The sequence below is a fragment of the Borostomias antarcticus genome, assembly GCF_949987555.1.
Source record: "Borostomias antarcticus genome assembly, chromosome: 9".
Lineage (NCBI taxonomy): Eukaryota > Metazoa > Chordata > Actinopteri > Stomiiformes > Stomiidae > Borostomias > Borostomias antarcticus.
The window spans coordinates 24144241-24164722 of NC_140242.1; the positions used below are offsets into that span (position 1 = coordinate 24144241).

General features: G+C 43.5%; 1 protein-coding gene across 4 annotated transcripts; it reads left to right on the forward strand.

Annotated features, from left to right (window-relative positions):
- The first annotated feature begins 77 nt into the window (after positions 1-77).
- Positions 78-20116, forward strand: gpr155a (G protein-coupled receptor 155a). 4 transcript variants are annotated; one of them, XM_084443379.1, is made up of 16 exons: positions 78-165; positions 2120-2614; positions 3067-3469; positions 4718-4886; positions 5339-5494; positions 6580-6663; positions 8509-8629; positions 12312-12393; positions 12562-12652; positions 13932-14139; positions 14602-14685; positions 15103-15233; positions 15333-15428; positions 15521-15585; positions 15696-15833; positions 19871-20116. In XM_084443379.1, the coding sequence occupies exons 2-16, from the start codon at positions 2200-2202 to the stop codon at positions 20103-20105; spliced, it is 2478 nt and encodes an 825-aa protein (XP_084299505.1). In that variant the 5' UTR covers positions 78-165; positions 2120-2199; the 3' UTR covers positions 20106-20116. The 4 variants fall into 4 exon arrangements, with proteins under 4 accessions (XP_084299505.1, XP_084299503.1, XP_084299504.1 ...); XM_084443377.1 differs by having other exon boundaries at positions 109-165; positions 2036-2614; XM_084443378.1 differs by lacking the exon at positions 78-165 and adding an exon at positions 559-1134 and having other exon boundaries at positions 2036-2614.
- The last annotated feature ends 366 nt before the right edge of the window (positions 20117-20482 follow it).

Below are 20482 nucleotides of genomic sequence, written 5' to 3' on the forward strand. Positions count from 1 at the left end.
CCACCTCTGAAAGTTGCGCAACATTGATCTTTCCTTCCCCCACGTGATTCATTGGTGGAGCGATTCATTGGTGGAGTGAGTTGTTGCTGTCAAGACGTGTAAGTGAAACATGGCAATACGTAGGTACCAGTGTGGTAGTCAGTGCTTTTGACATGAGAAGTTTTGGTAAGTGGTTCATCTTCTTCTCCTACATGCGCTTTACAACTTTTTGAAGTTAAGTGCTCGCTAAAAGCATGGCATGTTGGTCACCTGCTCATCTAGTAGCTAGACTAGCCAAGTTTGTTAGCTATAAATAACCAGGCAGCTGCCAACCTAAAGCTAGCTGGCAAACTTCATCAGAAGGCTTCAGCACCAGTTGTTTACTTGGTTGGCTATCTAGCTATGTGTATGCAAATATTGCCTAGTTATCTAACCTTCATTCAGAGGTTGATACAAGTTCAAGTACAAGTACAGGTAGCCTACAATGTAATTATTGATCTTGCTCCTCTCCATAGTTGCTTATCATTTCCTAGGTTCCTGACTTCACAATATAATATAAATGTAACTAATTTATATTAATCTAGACCTAAAAGTAAACCCTATATGAATATGAATAGGCTATAGCTCAATCACATAATATTAACCTGAACCTGGAAAGAACCTAACATATACAGTCTAAACCTATACATACATAAATGAATATAATACAGACAATTGTACATGTGTAAAGTCATAAGGTGTCTGCACACTGCCCCAACCAGCACCAACGCTTGGTTCGGTGTGCCCAGGGGTGTAGTTGTGACTAAAGGAGTGGGTATAGGCCTACTCAGACTAAAGAAGTGGGCATACTATAGCAGAAATGTTAGTGTTTTTACATCAGTGGTGTTTGAAGAAGTGTGTATACTGTGGGTCCATGGATAAAGAAGGGAGTATATTGTGGGTCCATGGATAAAGAAGAGGGTATACTGTAGCGGAAATATTATAGTTTTTACATTAGTAGTGTTTAAAGAAGTGTGTATACTTTGGGTCCATGGATAAAGAAGTGAGTATACCCTCCACTACACCACTCGGTGTGCCCTGTTTGTTGGTGACTTTTGGACTTGGATTTGGATGTTTTGAAGCAAGATTCAAGATTTATTTTTTGTCACATGTAACGTAAGTGTACAGTCACAGTGAAATGTTGCTGCCGACACCAAGATTATGCTCAATAACAGATTTTAATTTTATTATAGACTCCAATACTCAATTCACAAATTACACATTTTCAAGTAGTCAGTCAGAGTAAAGTGTGATGTGATGTAAAGTGTGAGTTAAAGTGCAGTCAGAGTAAAGTGTGATGTGATGTAAAGTGTGAGTTAAAGTGCAGTCAGAGTAAAGTGAGATGTAAAGTGTGAGTTAAAGTGTAGTGAGAGTAAAGTGTGATGTAAAGTGTGAGTTAAAGTGCAGTCAGAGTAAAGTGTGATGTTAAGTGTGAGTTAAAGTGCAGTCAGAGTAAAGTGTGATGTAAAGTGTAGTCAGAGTAAAGTGTGATGTAAAGTGTGAGTTAAAGTGCAGTCAGAGTAAAGTGTGATGTAAAGTGTAGTCAGAGTAAAGTGTGATGTAAAGTGTGAGTTAAAGTGCAGTCAGAGTAAAGTGTGATGTAAAGTGTAGTCAGAGTAAAGTGTGATGTAAAGTGTGAGTTAAAGTGCAGTCAGAGTAAAGTGTGATGTAAAGCGTGAGTTAAAGTGCAGTCAGAGTAAAGTGTGACGGGTGTGGCAGATGGAGGAGGGGGGGGGGGGGGGGGGGTTGCAGGTGGTCTGCTGCTGATAGTTGTTGAGCATGTGCAGTGCGCACCGCCTGGGGGAAGCTGCCATGGAACATGTTTGTTTGGTTCATACATTGTTAGCTACAGTACAATAGTAGCCCCATTGTGAAACCCTCCTCTAGTTAATGCATAGTTTGCTTTCAGGCATCACGGTGGGTCTACAAAGTCAGTTGGTTAGCTTAAACAGCATGATTGACGGATGCACATTCTATTCTAGCTAACCGTTCTTGTATTTCACTTCCTTTATTTCAGTTCCGTTAGTCTTCAAGCTCCAGTTGACTGAGTTGCAGCAATCGCTACTTCAATATTGACTGACCCTAGTGTGTTTTTTGCCAGCACCTGGAAGAGTCATATGCAAGGACATTCTTGTGTGGAGGCATGGCTGCAGATACCTGAGGACTCTGTGAACCGCCACAATGGAGGTGCCTGACAACAAGCTCAACTTTTCCTATGAAGGGGCCCTGGACCCCCCCGTGACCATGTCCATGGACAAACTTCTCCCAGCTCTCTTGGAGTGTTTTGGGATAATATTATGTGGATACATCGCAGGGCGAATAAACATCATCACATCCACACAAGCCAAGGGATTAGGGAATTTTGTATCCAAGTTCGCCCTTCCAGCATTGCTGTTTAAGAACATGGTACTGTTGGACTTTGATCATGTTATCTGGCCGTTCTTGTGGAGTATTCTCATTGCCAAAGTGACTGTGTTCTTCATTGTGTGTGTGCTCACGCTGCTCGTTGCCAGTCCAGAGAGCCGCTTTAGCAAAGCAGGCCTCTTCTCCATCTTTGCTACCCAAAGCAATGATTTTGCATTGGGATACCCTATTGGTAAGTGTTGTTCGACTGTCTGTTTGAATTGGAATGAATAATGTGTCCACATCTTTCATTATCTGTAGTAAATGTAGTGTTGTGTCTAATATTTAACAAACTTCAAAGAAATATGGAGAGGCCAAATGTTGTTTTTTTGTCTTTCGCTTTGCACATACCTTATGCTGTGTTCACACCGGTCGCAAATTTTTCCTGCGGCGCGGCGAGTTTACTTAGAAAGTCAATACAATTCGCGCAAACTGGGCGGCGGGCGGCACGAATCGCCGAACTCGGCAGCGCGGCGGCCAAAATTCACAGTGCGGCGACATTCGCAAAAGTTCAATTTTTTGAACTTTCTGCGGCGGATTCGCGAGGCGACCCATTGATCCCACGGCGAGATTGGGCGAACTGGGCGGCGCAAATTTTCTGGCTGCGCCCGGTGTGAACACAGAATTACACCCTTTGTTCTACAGTCCAGGCCTTGTACGGTAAGAGCCACCCGGAGTACCTCCAGTACATCTACCTGGTGGCGCCAGTATCCCTGATGCTACTGAACCCCATTGGCTTCGGCTTCTGCGAGGTCCAGAAGTGGAGGGACCAGAGGGGCCCCCAGCAGCAGAGCAAGCTCCAGGTCGTGGGAGTTGTAGTCCTGCAGGTTCTGAAGAACCCCATCGTATTCATGGTGGTCATTGGCATCGTCGCCAACTTCGTCCTGCAACAGAGGATCCCCGCCTTCATGGGGGACTTTGTGGACGGCCTGGCCAGCTCGTTTGGAGGAGCGGCTCTGTTCTACCTGGGTCTGTCCATGGTCGGCCAGCTGGGTCACCTCAGCAGGGCCACGGGTATAGCACTCATACTGCTCATCACAGCAAAACTGTGAGTCACTTCAGTTTTAGTGTTAGATTTGACCATGTATAACTGGCACACTTCCCACACTGGTCTAACTGGTTGGGATGCTATAACATCCTTTGGTTAATATTTGATACTTAAATATTCACTGTTGGGCTTAGGCCTACAATATAATAATACTATAACAATAAAACGTTATTTGTATAACACCTTTCATTACAAGCAGAGTGCCTCACATGAAATTAACTTAAAAGTAAGGAAAATAAGTTGGAAGATAAAACACAATAAAAAAGATAAAGATAAGAAATCACATTTTACAAAGCTCGAATTATAGGATGTAAAATAAATAATAGCAATACATCTATATTCATCCATCCATCTAGCAATACCTTCTGAAGGCCAACAGATTTCTTTCCTAGGCTGATTTATTATTATTATTATTATTATTATTATACTTTTTATTTGTAATGTACTTTACAGGTAGGCTGATTTAGCCTATCCAAGATAGACTGATTTAGCACAGATAGACTGCAGATATAACATCTTAAAAGAAGTGCAGCAGAAAGCCAGTGCAAAAGGAAATAGTTAAAGGCTAAAGTGAAAGATTTTTTTTAGCTTTATTTTAAAAGTGTTTTAAAAGAAACTACCTATATATACACTACCTATATCAGGCTTCCCTGATATAGGTAGTGTGTTCCACAGAGATAATGTGCTTCCGAATTACTTCATCTGTTTCTAATGAGACGCTCCCAGTAGTAAGACCATGCAGGTCTGGGCCTGTGTATGTGAGCACTATGCTAACAGCATGTTTTTACACACTGCTGCTGAGATGACTCAGTCCTTTGCAGCTCTGTTACCCAGAAGGCAACCTGAGGAGCATGTAACAATGAGCTGTGTAACTCTACCATTCTTGAGTACCTGCTCACACCTCCAACCAGGCCATTTTAGGCATCGACATGCTATCTGTGTAAATTCTCATTTAAAAGTTACATTTTAATGGATTACATGCATTTATTTTCTCAGTGGTTGCAAAATTACAGGAATATTCACAAACCTCCCATGGGAATTAATAGGAATATCTGGGAATTAATGGGAATTAACTGGAAAACAGAATTTATTCCTGTTAATTCCCATAAATTTCCAGTTTACTGTTATTAATTCCCATAAATTCCCAAAGGGAATTTTGTGAATATTCCTGGAATTGTGCAACCCTAGTTGCAACATCCCACATGCATGTTATCCCTGTGCTGTCTTGTCTTGTCCTGTCCTGTGTAGGCTGGTGATGCCCCTGATCTCCAGAGAGATGGTGGAGATTCTGGACTCTGGAATGACCGACCCTCTCAACCACACCAGCCTCTCCAACTATGCTTTCCTGTACGGAGTCTTCCCCACCGCGCCCAGTGTGGCCATCTATGCTGCTCACTACGGCATGGAGCTCCAAGTCGTGAGTCTCCTGCAGTACCTCTCCCAGTGTGACCAGGACTGTACCTATAATGAACAGTACTGTACCTATAATGAAGAGTACTGTACCTATAATGAACAGCACTGTTCCTATAATGAACAGTACTGTACCTATCCCAGTGTGAACAGTACTGTGCCTACCCCACTGTCTGTGTGCACAGCAACATAGGAATATATGAACGCCCATGTAATTAGTTTAATAATTAGTTTTAGTTTGATTCTCTTGCTTTTTGCCTTTAATACTAGATTATGCTCTCAGTCACTTGTTTAGAAAGGAGATGCACTTGGGAGTACACTGACTTCCTACGTTAAATGCAATTATTGTGTCGCTTTGGATAAAAGCGTCTGCTAAATGACTGTAATATAAATGTGATGTAATTATACTTTATCAGCAGTATGGTCTTGTTGGTATTTTTCACTTTTGTGTCTCTTTAGGTGACCTCTGGGATGGTTTTAAGCACCATCCTCTCAGCTCCGATCATGTTTGTGTCGGCTTGGCTGCTGAGCATCCCAGGGATGGACCCCAGGCCGCTGGTGGATGCACTGCAGAGCGTCAGCTTCAACATCAGCATCATCAGCTTAGTTGCCCTGGTGAGTGACTGAGCATCAGGACTATCATTATCAGTAAGCTCTCGCTCAGAGCTGGCTTTGTGCTGGATATACTTTTATTTTGAAATGGCTTTAAACCAGGGTGGCCAGGTGTAATTAAATGTTACTAGCAAGGCACTAGTTGAACAGTGTCTTGCGGTACAGTAAAATGGTACTCTCTGTGTATGGAATACCAAATGTGCCAAAGTTAAATAAATTAATAAAAGAATAAATAAATACATATGTCTATAAAATGAAGAAATATGGCTATGAAATAAATCCGGAAATAAATAAATCAAGTAATATATACATGAACCTTTAAATAAATGTAAATATAAATAAATAAATGGTAACACTTTAGAATAACTACCCCTTATAAATAGTTAATAGATCATCTACAAACTGTTAGTTAATGACTTATTAATGATGTGTTAAATGTTTGTTAATAGTCGGTAAATGTTGAACTATTCCTTATAAATGGTTAATAGATCATCCATAACCTGTTAGTTGATGAGTTATTAATTACTTGTTAAATGTTTGTTAATAGCTGGTTAATGATCTAAAACTATGACTTATACATATAGTTAATAGATCATGATCAAACGATTAGTAAACTACTTACTTGTTAAGTATTTGTTAATAGTTGATCCACCTGCAGCTGGCATTTGGTATTCCATATCAGTCTAGCCCACACACAGTCATTGTTCTGTTAAGTTGAATTCAAAAAGGGAAGCAATGATATTAAGATGCTTGGTACAACATATGGCAAAAGAACATGGGGGGCAGTCTTGCAGTCAGCCAGTTGGCAGCAGGCAAGTGTAATGGCATTGACACAAGGTGTACAACCTACATCAAAACAGTCACCTCCTAATATCATCAGACTGTTGAATAATCTTCTTTGCAATTGTCTGGGTGGATTGTATGTAGACCAGACTTCTCCCCAAATGTCAGGACGTCACTTCTGCAAAATGCAAACTGTTTTTTATTTTTTGTTCCTGTTCTTATTTGGTGGGTCTTGTTTTAGAACAAAAGATTCCTGTATGTCACGTTTGAACGAAGTCCTCACTGCATGTCCGCTTGCCTTACAGGTCTGGACCATAGCTGTCATGTTCCTGAGTAAGAAGTTCAAGAGACTACCGCACATGTTCACAGTCCACCTGTTCTTTGCACAAGTAAGGCCATTTCTCTCAGCACCTTGTATATCCATCAGTCTGTTGATTTTACTACATCAATATACAGTAGATAATAATAATAATAATAATAATAATAATAATAATATAATACATTTTAATACACGGCTCTCTGAAATACTCGATTCTGATTGGACAATTGTGCATTCTACCAGTCAATTATTTCTCAATAACTGACGGACGTCAAGGGCAACTGAGCAATATTGACTGCTGCTAATGTCAATGTCTGTGGACAGTTGAAAGTTGTCTGAAAGTTGCTGAACACTCTTAACAGTTAATAACGGTTTGGGCTGTTGTGAACCCATTCTCATCAAGCCAATCTCTGAAAACACCCATTGCTCAAGCACACTGAACTATTTTGCTGGTGAAATAAAAAGTGTAGTCCTGATAGTATTAATGTGATTGGTAAGTAGCCATGTAATAACTGGGATAGCGTATGGCCATTCACTTCTGGATTCCGAACACACTGTCAGGCTCTTATTTTTCCAAAAATGACCGGCTGGGCATACGTTATCCCTTATTTATTTATAAAGCACTTTTCATTGTCAGGCAAACTCAAGCACAATAGTGACAGAGGCTCTAATTAATACATAACATACACATTACACATACAAAAAGCTTTTCTAAATAAGTAGGTCTTTAGACCAGTCTTAAAAGTACCCAGAGTCAGATTTTCAGGGAGGGCATTCCAGAGGCGGGGGGCAGCTGAGCAAAAGGCCCGGTCTCCCATAGAGCAGAGCCTAATCCTGGGGTTATGAAGAACAGAGTCTCCCATAGAACAGAGCCTAATCCTGGGGTTATGAAGAACAGAGTCTCCCATAGAACAGAGCCTAATCCTGGGGTTATGAAGAACAGAGTCTCCCATAGAACAGAGCTTAGTCCTGGGGTTATGAAGAACAGAGTCTCCCATAGAACAGAGCCTAATCCTGGGGTTATGAAGAACAGAGTCTCCCATAGAACAGAGCCTAATCCTGGGGTTATGAAGAACAGAGTCTCCCATAGAACAGAGCTTAGTCCTGGGGTTATGAAGAACAGAGTCTCCCATAGAACAGAGCTTAGTCCTGGGGTTATGAAGAACAGAGTCTCCCATAGAACAGAGCTTAGTCCTGGGGGTATGAAGAACAGAGTCTCCCATAGAACAGAGCTTAGTCCTGGGGTTATGAAGAACAGAGTCTCCCATAGAACAGAGCTTAGTCCTGGGGGTATGAAGAACAGAGTCTCCCATAGAACAGAGCTTAGTCCTGGGGGTATGAAGAACAGAGTCTCCCATAGAGCAGAGCTTAGTCCTGGGGGTATGAAGAAGCAGGCTGTTTCCAGATCCAAGATTGCAGGAGGGGTTTAGTGGTGTGAGTTCTTTAAGGTAGGTAGGTGCATTACTATGGGTGCATTTGAAAGTTAGGAGAAGGGTTTTGAATTAAATCCTGTAGTAGACAGGGAGCCAGGGCAAAGATGCTAGGATAGGGGTGATATGGGTATATTTCCACACTATTCATCCGGATCCTGGGCATAGATAGGTAGTTTATTGTTTATTTATCCGCAAGGGGAAATTTATACAAGTTATGTAAAAGTTATATAAAGTCATGTAACGCATACCCTTCTTAAATATGTCCGATGACCACGTGTAAATGTGTTACTGTATGGGTATGTGTAAATTCCTCTTGGTGTATATGTGTAAATGTGAAATTGAATGTGGGGTTTGGGGGGTAATGGGTTTATGTTGTGTGTTGCACTTGTACAGTTCAGTAAATATGAATTTCCTGCAAAGGACAATAAAGACAAATGTAATCTAATCTTTTCCCCCTCATTGACATATCTCTGTCGACACAGTTTTTAGCTTGTATTGGAATGATCCTATGGAACTTTGTGGTGAGGCATGACAGCTTCATTGGACAGATATTATCATTCACACTTCTATATGGATCCCTCTACAGCACGTATATATGGCCAGGTAGGTCTTCAGTAACATTATACTACTGTGTTTGTGTCAACCACTGTCATCCTATAAGGGTTGTTTTTTAGGGAGGTACCGATTGCAAAATTCTGGGCCGATGCCGATGTTTAAAATAACAATCCAGCCGATGGCTGATGCCGATGGCCGATGTTTATTTTATTAAATTTGTATTCCCCCTTTTGTGCCAGGGAAACAAAATGATTTTCATTTCACTTTAATTTGAAAGCAAACTACACGTGTGTTTGCAGTGTTACGTCACAGATCTTCTCCGAATCTGCAGCTGGGTAGGCTATGTTTTGCAACAAAAAAAGCCGTAATTGTTGCGACATAACATCGGCCACTACCATCGGTGAATGTCATTTTATGTGATAAAATATAATTTAAAAAAAATAAACATTTTATTTGTCATTGCCGATGTTCGGCCGATGCATCGGTGCATCCCTATTGTTTTTCAAATATTCGCTCGGTATCTCACTATGGGAAGCGCCCCTGAGCGTGACCAAACCCAGAAGCTCCACTACGCCTGTCATTGACATATAGGTCATGTCAGGTCCTACGGGTCCTACCCCCTCATAAGTCACTGTCAGGCCCTCATAAGTCATTCTTATCCTCTTCCTTTTGAAGACCACATCTCTGCTCCTCTTCAGAGCGATGGGATTTACTGGTTTCAGTGAGAGATTCTCACAATCTGATAGCCTGTCTCGGAATGTAGCATGCTAGCACGTCCTTCGTTAACCTCGAAACGCGCAAACATTGCTCTTCCGCCACCGTCACTGGGCAAGGCCTCTCTTGTGTGGGTATTGTGGAGAGGGAGGAGCCTGGGCCCTCATCTGCTCCACCAGTTGAGCCTGGGTTAGCCCACCACCTTGACCCCTCCCAGCGGCTAACCACAGCTGGTCCCTCCCTCCCAGATAAGCTAGAGCGCTTCACCGCCTCCGCTTACCACAGGATGTACCAGGGCTGCGTTCCGAATCGCATACTTCTACTTCTTACTACCAGTACCTACTACAGCTGCCCTCAGAAAGTACGTACTTTGCAAGCAGTAGGCATTCAATTGGGACATACTACCTTGTCATAACATTGCGCCTTGAAATTTGCCCACATCCGTCGCTGTTTTGGCATACTATATAGTAGGGTAGTATGCAATTCGGAACGCAGCCCATGCTTCAGCTGAGCTGGTGGGGAGGGGCCACTTGGATGTGGGCGCTGCTAACCCTGGGAAGAGATCTGCTTCAGGACCTGCGCTGATGTCTGGGGCTCTGGTTGGGCCAGTGGTGGGGGAGAGGTCCTTCTGGCTGGGCCTGACCACCAAGTGGATCGTCTCAGACGTGTGACACTAATGCCGGGCTCACACACACAGATTATCTTGTAATGTGAGGGGTTTACAGATCCAATCTTAAATCTCCCGATCGTCTCGCAGACCCATCGGGGCAGCCCCGATAATATCAAAAAAGATTTTTAGATTATTACAACACAACTTTACAAGCGAGAGGCAATGGTTTTGCTCCCTTGGGCACGATAATATCCTGTAGTGTGTGATGAGCCGTTATTTTCAAATGCAGCGTGTGCTTATTTGAGATTTGTGAGAAGAACATTGTTAAGATTCTCCCTATGTGCGTGATGCAACCCGATTTCGAAATCGGCTAGGATTTTAAATATCCTGTAGTGTGAACCCGGCATGAGAAGAAGGAGGGAGAGGCTATTCAGACCTGCCTGCCTCGGAGCCATGGGATAAGCAGTCGTTTGCCGACGTTGTAGTGATGGTTAGGTTCATGTGGTTAAGGTAAGGGTTAGAGGTTCGGGGCGTGAAGATTCCGTCGCCATCTTATAGAGAGAAAAAAACGTGCATATGGGGCCGCTTGCCAGTTCATCCTTGGGTGCTGTCCACGATTCTGAAGGGTTACAGGCTTCAGTTTACCATGAAGCCTCCCAGTTTCAATTGGATCCTTATGTCATTGGCGACTGGTGACTAAAGTTTTAGAGAACAAAATACTATTTTCTTAACCTGACGCGAGCCAGATGGTTTGGTTCACACAACCATCTGGGAAAGCTTGGTTGGAAACTGTTTGGAAAAGGTCTGGGACTTTCAAAACTACTCAACAAGTGACTGGATGAACCATTTGTCTATGACCATCTATCGCGGGTAAATCAAATTCTTACTAAAAGCCAGTTGGGAGAAGAGTGAAAACATCTTTTCCGCAGAGAAAAGTCTTCAGTACCCTTCTTTGCTTTTCTTTCCATGAAGAAATACTCTCCAGATAGACCCAATGCTGTAACAGCATCTACACTAACCTCCGCCATTGTTGTTTTGGAACAAACAGTTGCTTCTCGCTGTCGTCACACCTAAACCCCGCCCGGTGTAGCTGCTGCTAGTGTTTCCTCAAAGAACGCTGATTGGCCGATTGTTTTCTGTTCGGCAAATTAAACGGATCTCTATCGAGCTTTGACAGAATGATGTGTAACAACTTGAGCTCGCGAGATCAGGATGGTGTCACGAGGCCAGCATTTTCTACCATTAAGGTTTATGTAACCACTATTTCAGCCAATCATGGCCTTACTTCAGTGGGACAAACCCCACTACGCCGGTTACACCCGGTTGTCAAGTCCCTAGGGCCTTCCAGGGATTTATCTCGTTCTCTACTCTTTCTCTACAGCCTTTCAAATCACTGGACACTGTCGACATGAGATTCCTCTCATAGAAAACAGCTCTTCTCCTGGCTCTGTCCTGGGCTGAGCCAGTAAGTGATTTTGCACGCTCTGTCGGTTCATTCCTTGTGCATGCAATTTGCCCCGGGGGTTTTCAAAGGTGTGTTTAAGGCCTAACCCCGCCTTTGTGTCTAAAGTGATTGGACTCCACGACTTCTCTGGAGTTTCTGGTAACCCTTTCAACCACTGCCCTTCTCTCTCGAGGAACAACCAGCTTTTTTTCTCATGGGATTCTCCCTATAATAATAATATAAGGGACAGCCTCTCTGTCTGTGGCTATCCCATTGGATAGTACAGTCTATTATATTAGCTTATTATAGGGACTTATATAGGTGCACTCTACCAGGGGCATGGTAGCCACGTTACGGGTCTTATTTATGGGCTTCCTGTTCAGGCCATATGTGCTGCTGTGAGCTGGTCCTCGCCTCACACATTTAGCAGGTTCTACCGGTTGGACGTCACTGCTCCTTGCTTGGCGCAAACGGTTCTCAGTGTTGGTTCCTGCAGCCTATCGGCATAGCCTGCTCTTTACCACTGGGCCTTATAAGCCTTTGAACCTGGAGGGGTCATGCCCTTCAGGTTTTTCTGACCCAATACTGTCTTGGCTTGTCATTGGAGCGAGGCAGTACGGGAGTTGTCTACATCCTTCCCATAGTGAGATACCGAATAAATATTTGAAAAAGAACTTTGAACTTTGATGTTACGTAACCCCTGTTCTTTGATAATGAGTGAGGAGACTCACTGCACATTCCTCCTTTCTGTGCACGAGGAAGAGGTTTGCTTCAGAATGACTGATTATGAGGGTCTGACAGTGGCTTATACAGGGGGTGGGGCCCCCGAGGGCCCTGTCAACGCCAGACATGGTGACATTGGAGCTTCCGTGGCTGGGCCATTAAGTAGCCTAAAGTTTTCACAGCGCAGTGGCTTGCCATGATGACACAGTGGTCTTACAGTAGATGCTTTCTTGTTTCAGGCCTAATAGCACTTTCACTTGTGCTGATGAAGAGGGGCGAGGGGCTGAGTCGCCCAGACGTCCTGGTGATCGCTGGCTGGGGGTGAGTCAGGAGATTTGAATGATAAGAACATGCAAAAACGTAAGCACACACACACACATGGCACAGAGGACGGGATGAAGGCATGCGGTTTCCCATGCATGGTGAGTGTAGATGTTAAGAGAGACTTTGTTTAACATCCCACTCCTGCATGCTTCTGCATGCTTCCAGGGTGCCGGTCCTGGTGACCGTAGTCCTGCTGCTGATTGGGGAGAGGATGCCCGACACCGTCGACTCAGCCTTCTTCTACGGCAGACTTCAGGTGAGGGAGAGAGAGAGAGACGGAGAGAGAGAGATCTTTGGTGTTAATTAATATTACTTATTGCTACTTCTATTGTTTTTTTTTTCAATCAACATACATTTGAATGTACAGTAGGACCCCACTCATCCGAACTTCAGAGATCCGAACCTCCCGGTCTACCGGACAGGCTTACATTTTTTTTTTTTTTGCCTGCTATCTGGTTACTGGTGGGATTTTCATTACAGTACTGTATCCTACTGTGAATAAAAACAGAACTATATGTAGACCTACATGTTGCCTGTAGGCTGTAGCCTACTGTCACGTTTCATTTCTTTGTTACTTTAATGTTTAGCATAAAACGCAAACGAGTCTGCTGCGCGAGAGCTGCATTCCTTGGTAGCCAGAAAGCGCGTCAGCAACCTGAAGCAGCATCGAGTCATTTTTCGTTCCCAGTTAATGGACTTCAGGAACACAGACGTGTTGTGAGCATGTAGATTAGCCTACTAAACCTACTGTATTTGTTAAATAATAGCCTACAGCCTAGGCCACGTTAGCCTACATCGGTTGTTTTAGAGACTTTCTTTTAGGCTACAATAGCCTAAGACACGACAACTTGTCTGTCATTTCATTTATTTATTTATTGATTATAATTTGCTCTAATTGTTCTAATGTTGGGTTGTTTTTAGGCTATACCATTTTGTTCTACAAATACAGTAGCCTATCGATGCAGCGTACGCCTCATTTGAGAATAAAGTACAGTATTTGATCAAAGCACGCACTCAATTGGAAATTCGATTATTTTATTATAGGCTACTGTAGGTCTATTATAGGCTAGGCTATATGAGTTTAGTTGGCTATTTGATTGCAATTTTGATGCATTTTCACAAGTAATTAAGGTTATTTATCGGTTATTATGAGTCTATATGGAACAAGTATACCACTTATTGAATTTGGTGCATTTTAACATAAGTTTCAGTCATCCGGACATTTCAGAGATACGAACGACCTTCGGTCCCGTTGGGTTCGGATAAGTGGAGTCCTACTGTATCTAAAAACTTTGGCAACACAGATTTACAAATTTGTCATGCCAATAAAGTGAATTGAATTGAATTGAAAAATTGAGAGAGAGAGAGAGGGAGAGAGAGAGAGAGAAAACAGATACACTGTCTAGCAGTGATGCTTATCACAAGGTCCTAATACAAAGTGTTTTCTACTGTAGGTTAAAGGTCTAATCTTCAACGTGACTGGCATCTCCTCTGAATTTCCATATCTCTTCCTGCCATGCCCTGTCCTTCCTCAGATAGCGTGCACTGCTGCGGTGCTGGCCCTCGGCATGTTGCTGGCCGGGGCCTCTCTGATGGGCCTGAGTCGAGGGAGCTGGGGCCCCAGCTACCAGGCCCTGAAGCCCGCCTCCATGCCGGGCACCACCGAGGATCTGAGCCCCGAGGACAGCCCAGAGAACCACCCTCTGTTTCAGCCAGCCAACGCAAACGGAAACATCAACCACAGTATATTTCAAATGGGACTCTTGGGCGTTTCAGACCCGGGTTGACTGGGTTTTTCCATCACACTTGTTGATGAGGTTAAATACAGTGTACTGTCTAGATAGATATACTTTAATGATCCCCGGGGGGCGGGCCGTTAGAGCAGCATAAAAGAGACAGAAGGTTCAGGATTAAAACAAGAATCAAGAGCTCATGAATAAATAAATATAGAAATATAGTGTACACACTTAAACAACAATATCAATGGTATAATATTGGTATCATAATATTGATGATAATAATGATAAGGACCATAAAATGATAAAAACTGGGAGGGGGGGGTGGGGGTCTAAGTCCTAGAATGGAGGGGGAGGGGGGTGTCTCAGGCACTATTGTATTTTACTCCGACTCTGTGCTTGACGGTTGTTATGTACCTCTTTTGAGTGTGCAGTGTTATCGGTGTGATAATGTCCTCTGCGTTGTCAGATTGCCACATATGTGACTGCGTTCTGCCCCAGCCTGATATGATTATCAACGCCACCAGGGACAACACACTGACCACACAGACAGGTAGTGTGACGCCACTTTGTCTTTGTTTGAATAAAAGAAGAAAGAAATCTTACTTTCCTTTGTATACTGTAAATATCACTTATTCCTCAAATGTAAACATGGATTATGAATAGGGTGTTCAAGAAAGGTTTCCGCTGTGGTGTTGATTTCAAACAGACCTTTGTCAGTGCAATCAAGGCAACTGCCCTTTAATACCCGCAAACACTCAGATGCACACAATGCAGTCTTTCCAAAGCTCTAATTATCTAGTTTATACCGTGTTTGTTTTCACAATGCCAGCCAGCACATGACCCCTTTATCTGTTACACTCGCATAACAAAGATGTCATGGAAGTCACTTGAACTGAATCACCTCAACTTGGAAGTGTCAGCGATTGTGTTCGTCTTTTCACTCCCTGTCCTCTGCTGCCCTCCTCAGGTCAGTGTGGGGACCACTGTGATTCTCTGGACTGTCTCCTGGTCCACGCAGAGCAGAGTAAGCAGGACTCAGACAGGCAGCTGGTCCGCCATGTCCTCTTGTGCCTGCTTCTCACCGTCTTCCTCTTCGCTGTGAGTCAACCAACCTCAGCGTCATCACAGGTGCAGATGAACTAACAAGCCACAGTAGGCCATAATTACACTCCTTCCTCCTTCTCCAAACCTCTGCAGAATCTCTCCAGCTGCCTGTGGTGGCTCTTTAACGTTGTTCCAGGGAGACTGTACCTGGAGCTCCAGTTCTTCTGTGCTGTGGTGAACTATGGACAGGTACCCCCCCCCCCCAACCACAGAACAACAGAAGCAGCTGCATCCATTTTGAAGTGGTGGTTCCTGGTCCCATGTGTGTTTTCTGTCCGTAGGGCTTTATTTCCTTTGGGATGTTTGGGCTTGACAAACACTTGATTATACTGCCATTTAAAAAGAGGTAAGATACTTGGTTGCATCTACAGTTGCCTGCAATAGGAACCAGTATTGCATACCTTTGTATACAGTAGTATTGAATGAACAGCCCTGAAGTGTATATTCTGTGCTCAGGATTTACAGCCTGTGGCGCCGAAAGCCCCAGGAAGAGCCGCCGCAGCCAGCGGTGTCTGAAGACATCCTGATGACCTGCTCTCAGTTCACCAGGTTCCACCAGAGCAAGTGTGTTCAGGACATAGTCCAGAAGAGGAGGTAAGAGTTCATGCTCACCAGAAGCTTCAGTGTTACTTACCTAATCTATCTATCTATCTATCTATCTATCTATCTATCTGCCAATCAATCTCATTTATAGCACATTTCATAACACAGTGTCTTTCACTGATAAACACACAGTACTCTATAATGTCAAAGTGGAAATAATTGTCATATTTTCCTACTATTTTCCTACTCCTATTTCCTTTGCTACAATGACAGCCGGTAGGAGCACCTTTGGCAGCAATTAAACTCAACTCAACTTTATTTATAGAGCGCTTTAAAAACAACCATGGCGGCAACAAAGTGCTGTACATGAGTAATCATAAATACATAAATACAAACAGTAACAAAACAATAAAACAATAAAAACAATAAAATACAGTAGGGCAATTTAAAACAGGTGCAAAGTCTCATGGCCGGTTGAAAGCCAAGGAATAAAAATGGGTTTTAAGACTCATCTGTCGAATGTGCAGGGGTAGGTCATTCCAAAGTTTGGGGGCAGCGAAAAGGCTCTATCCCCCCTGAGCTTTCGCTTTGACCTCGGTACATCCAGGAGCAGCTGGTCAGCTGACCGGAGGCACCGGGCAGGAGCATGAGGATGGAGCAGCTCAGAGAGGTAGGACGGGGCGAGACCATTTAAAGATTTAAAAACAAATAAATTAATCTTAAAATGAACTCTAAAGTGCACAGGCAGCCAGTGGAGAGGCCAAAATTTGTGTTATGTGCTCCCTCTTTCGTGTATCAGTTAAAAGACGGGCAGCAGCATTTTGAACCATCTGGAGACGTGCAAGAGAGGCCTGGCTGACTCCAATATAAAGTGCGTTACAGTAATCAAGCCGAGATGTGATGAAGGCATCAATAAAAGACGGCCCCAGTCTCACACAATACCACACAGTCCAGTGTCTCCTTTTCAGGTGTATTCCAAATTAATCTCTCCAACACGGGATTTGAGCCTCAGCAAAAGCGGTTTATTCCAGAAGGTTTTACATACAAAAGACGATGGCATGCCTAATGTACAGTTGACCTCTCTGTATGCTGTCTGAATCCAAATCAAAGCATTGGTCTCGTTGCAACGTTCTTATGTGGTTTGAGTGTTCCCCCCTCCCTCGTCTCTTATCCGATAAGACTGTCTCTGGTCTCTTCTGTGGCCTTGTTTTGTCCCATTAACCTACGCCGCCTCGGTGCCCAGGCCTTTATCTCTAACCACAACAATGGTGTTTGGCCCAGAGTGTACCAGCCATGGAATGTCGTTATCTCATAAGTCTATGGAAGAGGGACACCGTTGCTTACCGAAAACTCAAGCCGACAGCCATACTCAGAGGTCAATCATCATAATTAGGAAATAGCTAACAGGATCATATTAAAAGGCATTTCTCTGAAAATCAACAATATTCAACACTACTGTACTGATTTGGCGATCGAGTTTAAAATCAGTGTCCATCTTAAAACCCAAGTTCGAGACTGTTTGCTTGACATACTGTGCCAGGGGGCCCAGGTCAACAGGGGGGAGTTCACGTGCGCCGTTGGGACCAAACACCATCACTTTTGTTTTGTTTTTACTAAAATTTAAGACGTTTAGGGCCATCCAGGCTTTAATGTCTGCGAGACATGACAGAAGAGGTTGTATTGCTGAGGGGTCTTTTTTCTTCAGTGGCACATATATTTGACTGTCATCAGCGTAGCAATGGAAAGAGATACCATGCTTCCTAAGAATGGAACCCAGTGGCAGCAGATACAGAGAGAAAAGCAGGGGTCCTAAAATCTAGCCCTGTGGAACCCCATATGACAGAGGAGCGGAGGAGGATTCCGATCCAGCAAGGATGACACACACAGTTCTATCTGCCAGATAGGACCTGAACCATTCCAGAGTACTACCAGAAATGCCCACTAGGTGCTGCAGTCGGGAAACTAAAATATTGTGGTCCACTGTATCAAACGCAGCAGTTAGGTCCAGCAGGACAAGAATCACATAATCACCAGAATCATTGGCCAGGAGGATGTCATTAAAAACCTTTAGTAGTGCTGACTCGGTGCTATGCAGCGTTTTAAAACCAGACTGAAAAACCTCCAGGATATTATTATCGTCAAGAAAAAGCTTCAACTGGGAATAGACAACTTTCTCTCAGATCTTTGAAATAAAAAGCAGCTTGGAGATGGGCCTAAAATTAGCTACAACTGTAGGATCAAGGCCATCTTTAACAGGGGTTGCACTGCTGCATGTTTAAAGCTTACAGGAACAACACCTGAAGATAGACTGCTGTTAATAATGGCAAGAGCCAACAATTAAAGCCGTGTCTCGGATCAGCTACTAGAGAATAGAATAGTTGGAAAGTGTCCCAAAAGCTCCCAAAATTTTCAATGATCATTCCACACACTAACTAGCTCTGTCAAAGCCTATAGGGCCACAAAGTCCCTCTTGGGAGGGGGGTGTAATAGCATCCTCATCGTGGGACAAGACATATTTCTGCCTTTTATCCACAAGGATTTAAATCACTGAGAAAAAGTAACTGACTCTCCAACAATTATATATCATAGACGGTCTGAATGCAACATTTCAGCTTTATGTGTGTATTAAGTTGAATAAACACGGCCTCAAATCATCAGTGTGAGTTTTGTAAAGTGTCAAGCCTGAAATTCCTGCTAGGTGATGAGGAAGCGATCGCCTCAGGAGGTGGCTCGTCAAGATTTCTAAGGGCCCAGCTTGGCACAAGTCTCCAGCAGGTTGCTGACACTCCCCTAAATGCCTACGGAAAGAAGCATTTACATACACGTTGCGTTAACTAAGAGCTTCTTTAGTCATGTCTTAGCAAAGGGGGTGAATACTTATGCAATCAATTATTTACTGTTTTTTTAATTCTTTTTATTTCTAATTGATTTAGGGAAATATGTCGATTTTCTTTTCACTTTGACATTATAGAGTAATTTGTGTTTAACAGTGACAAAAAACAAAATTAAATCCATTGTGATTCCATGTGCATTCCACAATGAAATGTTAAAAAGTCCAAGGAGGTGAATATTGTTCGTAGTCACTGCTGACACTAGAGGGAAGCAAAAAAAAAACTTCACACATTTGAGCGAATAAAGAAAAAATCTTCCCTGACCTTTCAACGAGACAATCATGCAAGCTCCTGGAAAATGATTCCTGTCAGCTATCCACTATAGGGAAACAAGAATACCTGCACACACTGTCTTCACTTTCTTAATAAAGATATAAAGATATAGATGTAAAGATAAAGATATAGATATAAAGATAAAGATTACAGTACTACAGGTATTCCTGTGTTTCTAAAGTACGAGTCTACTCTCCCGACACAGTACGTACCTGTCACTGTCTGATCTGAGCTATGTATCATAGAAACATATTACAAAGCACATAAACATAGCATGAATACTACATTATAAGAAAAAACACATTTACACACATGCTCAGCAGCGGTAGAGACACACTACTACCATATTACTGTAAGTGTTGCACATGCTGCTGGCTTGGAAGGCTCACTCAGTAACAATGGTAGAGAGACACTAGACTACAGAGCCACTACAACAGTACCACTACAGGCTACCACAACAGTACCACTACAGGCTACCACAACAGTACCACTACAGGCTACCACAACAGTACCACTACAGGCTACCACAACAGTACCACTACAGGCTACCACAACAGTTCCACTACAGGCTACCACAACAGTACCACTACAGGCTACCACAACAGTACCACTACAGGCTACCACAACAGTACCACTACAGGCTACCACAACAGTACCACTACAGGCTACCACAACAGTACCACTACAGGCTACCACAACAGCCGGCATAAAACTATAGAGGCATTACTGCCAGAAACCTACATAATAAAGGCAAGATCAAAAAGTTAGGTCTTAAGGTGTTACTTAAAGGTTTTCACAGTTTCAGCCCTTCTTAGACTCTCTGTATCCCAGAGGCTGGGGGCCTTCCCTTCTCTCCCTCTCTGCCATTCCTGTTTGCCCTGGCAGCTGTGGAGAGACTAACTCCTTCCTTGCTCGGACCTGCAGGTGTGGGGAGCGGAGGGTGGTGGACGCGTTCCTGGGCAGCGACCTGGTGGACTGGCTGCTGCTGGCGGGTCTGGTGCCCGACCGCGGGGAGGCGGTGCTGTACGGGTCTCAGCTGCAGCAGGGAGGCCTGATCCAGCACATCACCCAGGACTACGGTTTCCAGGACGACAGCCTGCACTACCGCTTCACGCCGCCGGCAGCGGGGGCTCCGCCATCGCCTCACGTCCTCTGCTGAGGCACTGGATAACCATGGGATCCGCTACCTACAGGGCACTGGCAGTACTAGCTTTTAGGGCCGACTTGAAGAGTCTGCTGCTTTTTAAATTCTTAATATATAGTAATAATATGTGGTCATAGCATTCGTCACTGCACTCGTTTTTGTTGAAGCTGTCTAATTCAAGCTGCTCATGTTTTTGTTCTTTCTTTTGTAATGACAGCATTCTCAGCTGTCATAGACAGAAATTATAATGAATAGGTGACCAAACTGGTCTTGGTGATGGCTGGGATTATTTAATAACATTTCTCTGAGTGGTGAGTCAGGAGTTACAGGAGTTTTATCAACTACTAGATGCTTCAGTGTAATAAGTGGATCAGTCAGAACTCTGTAAATGT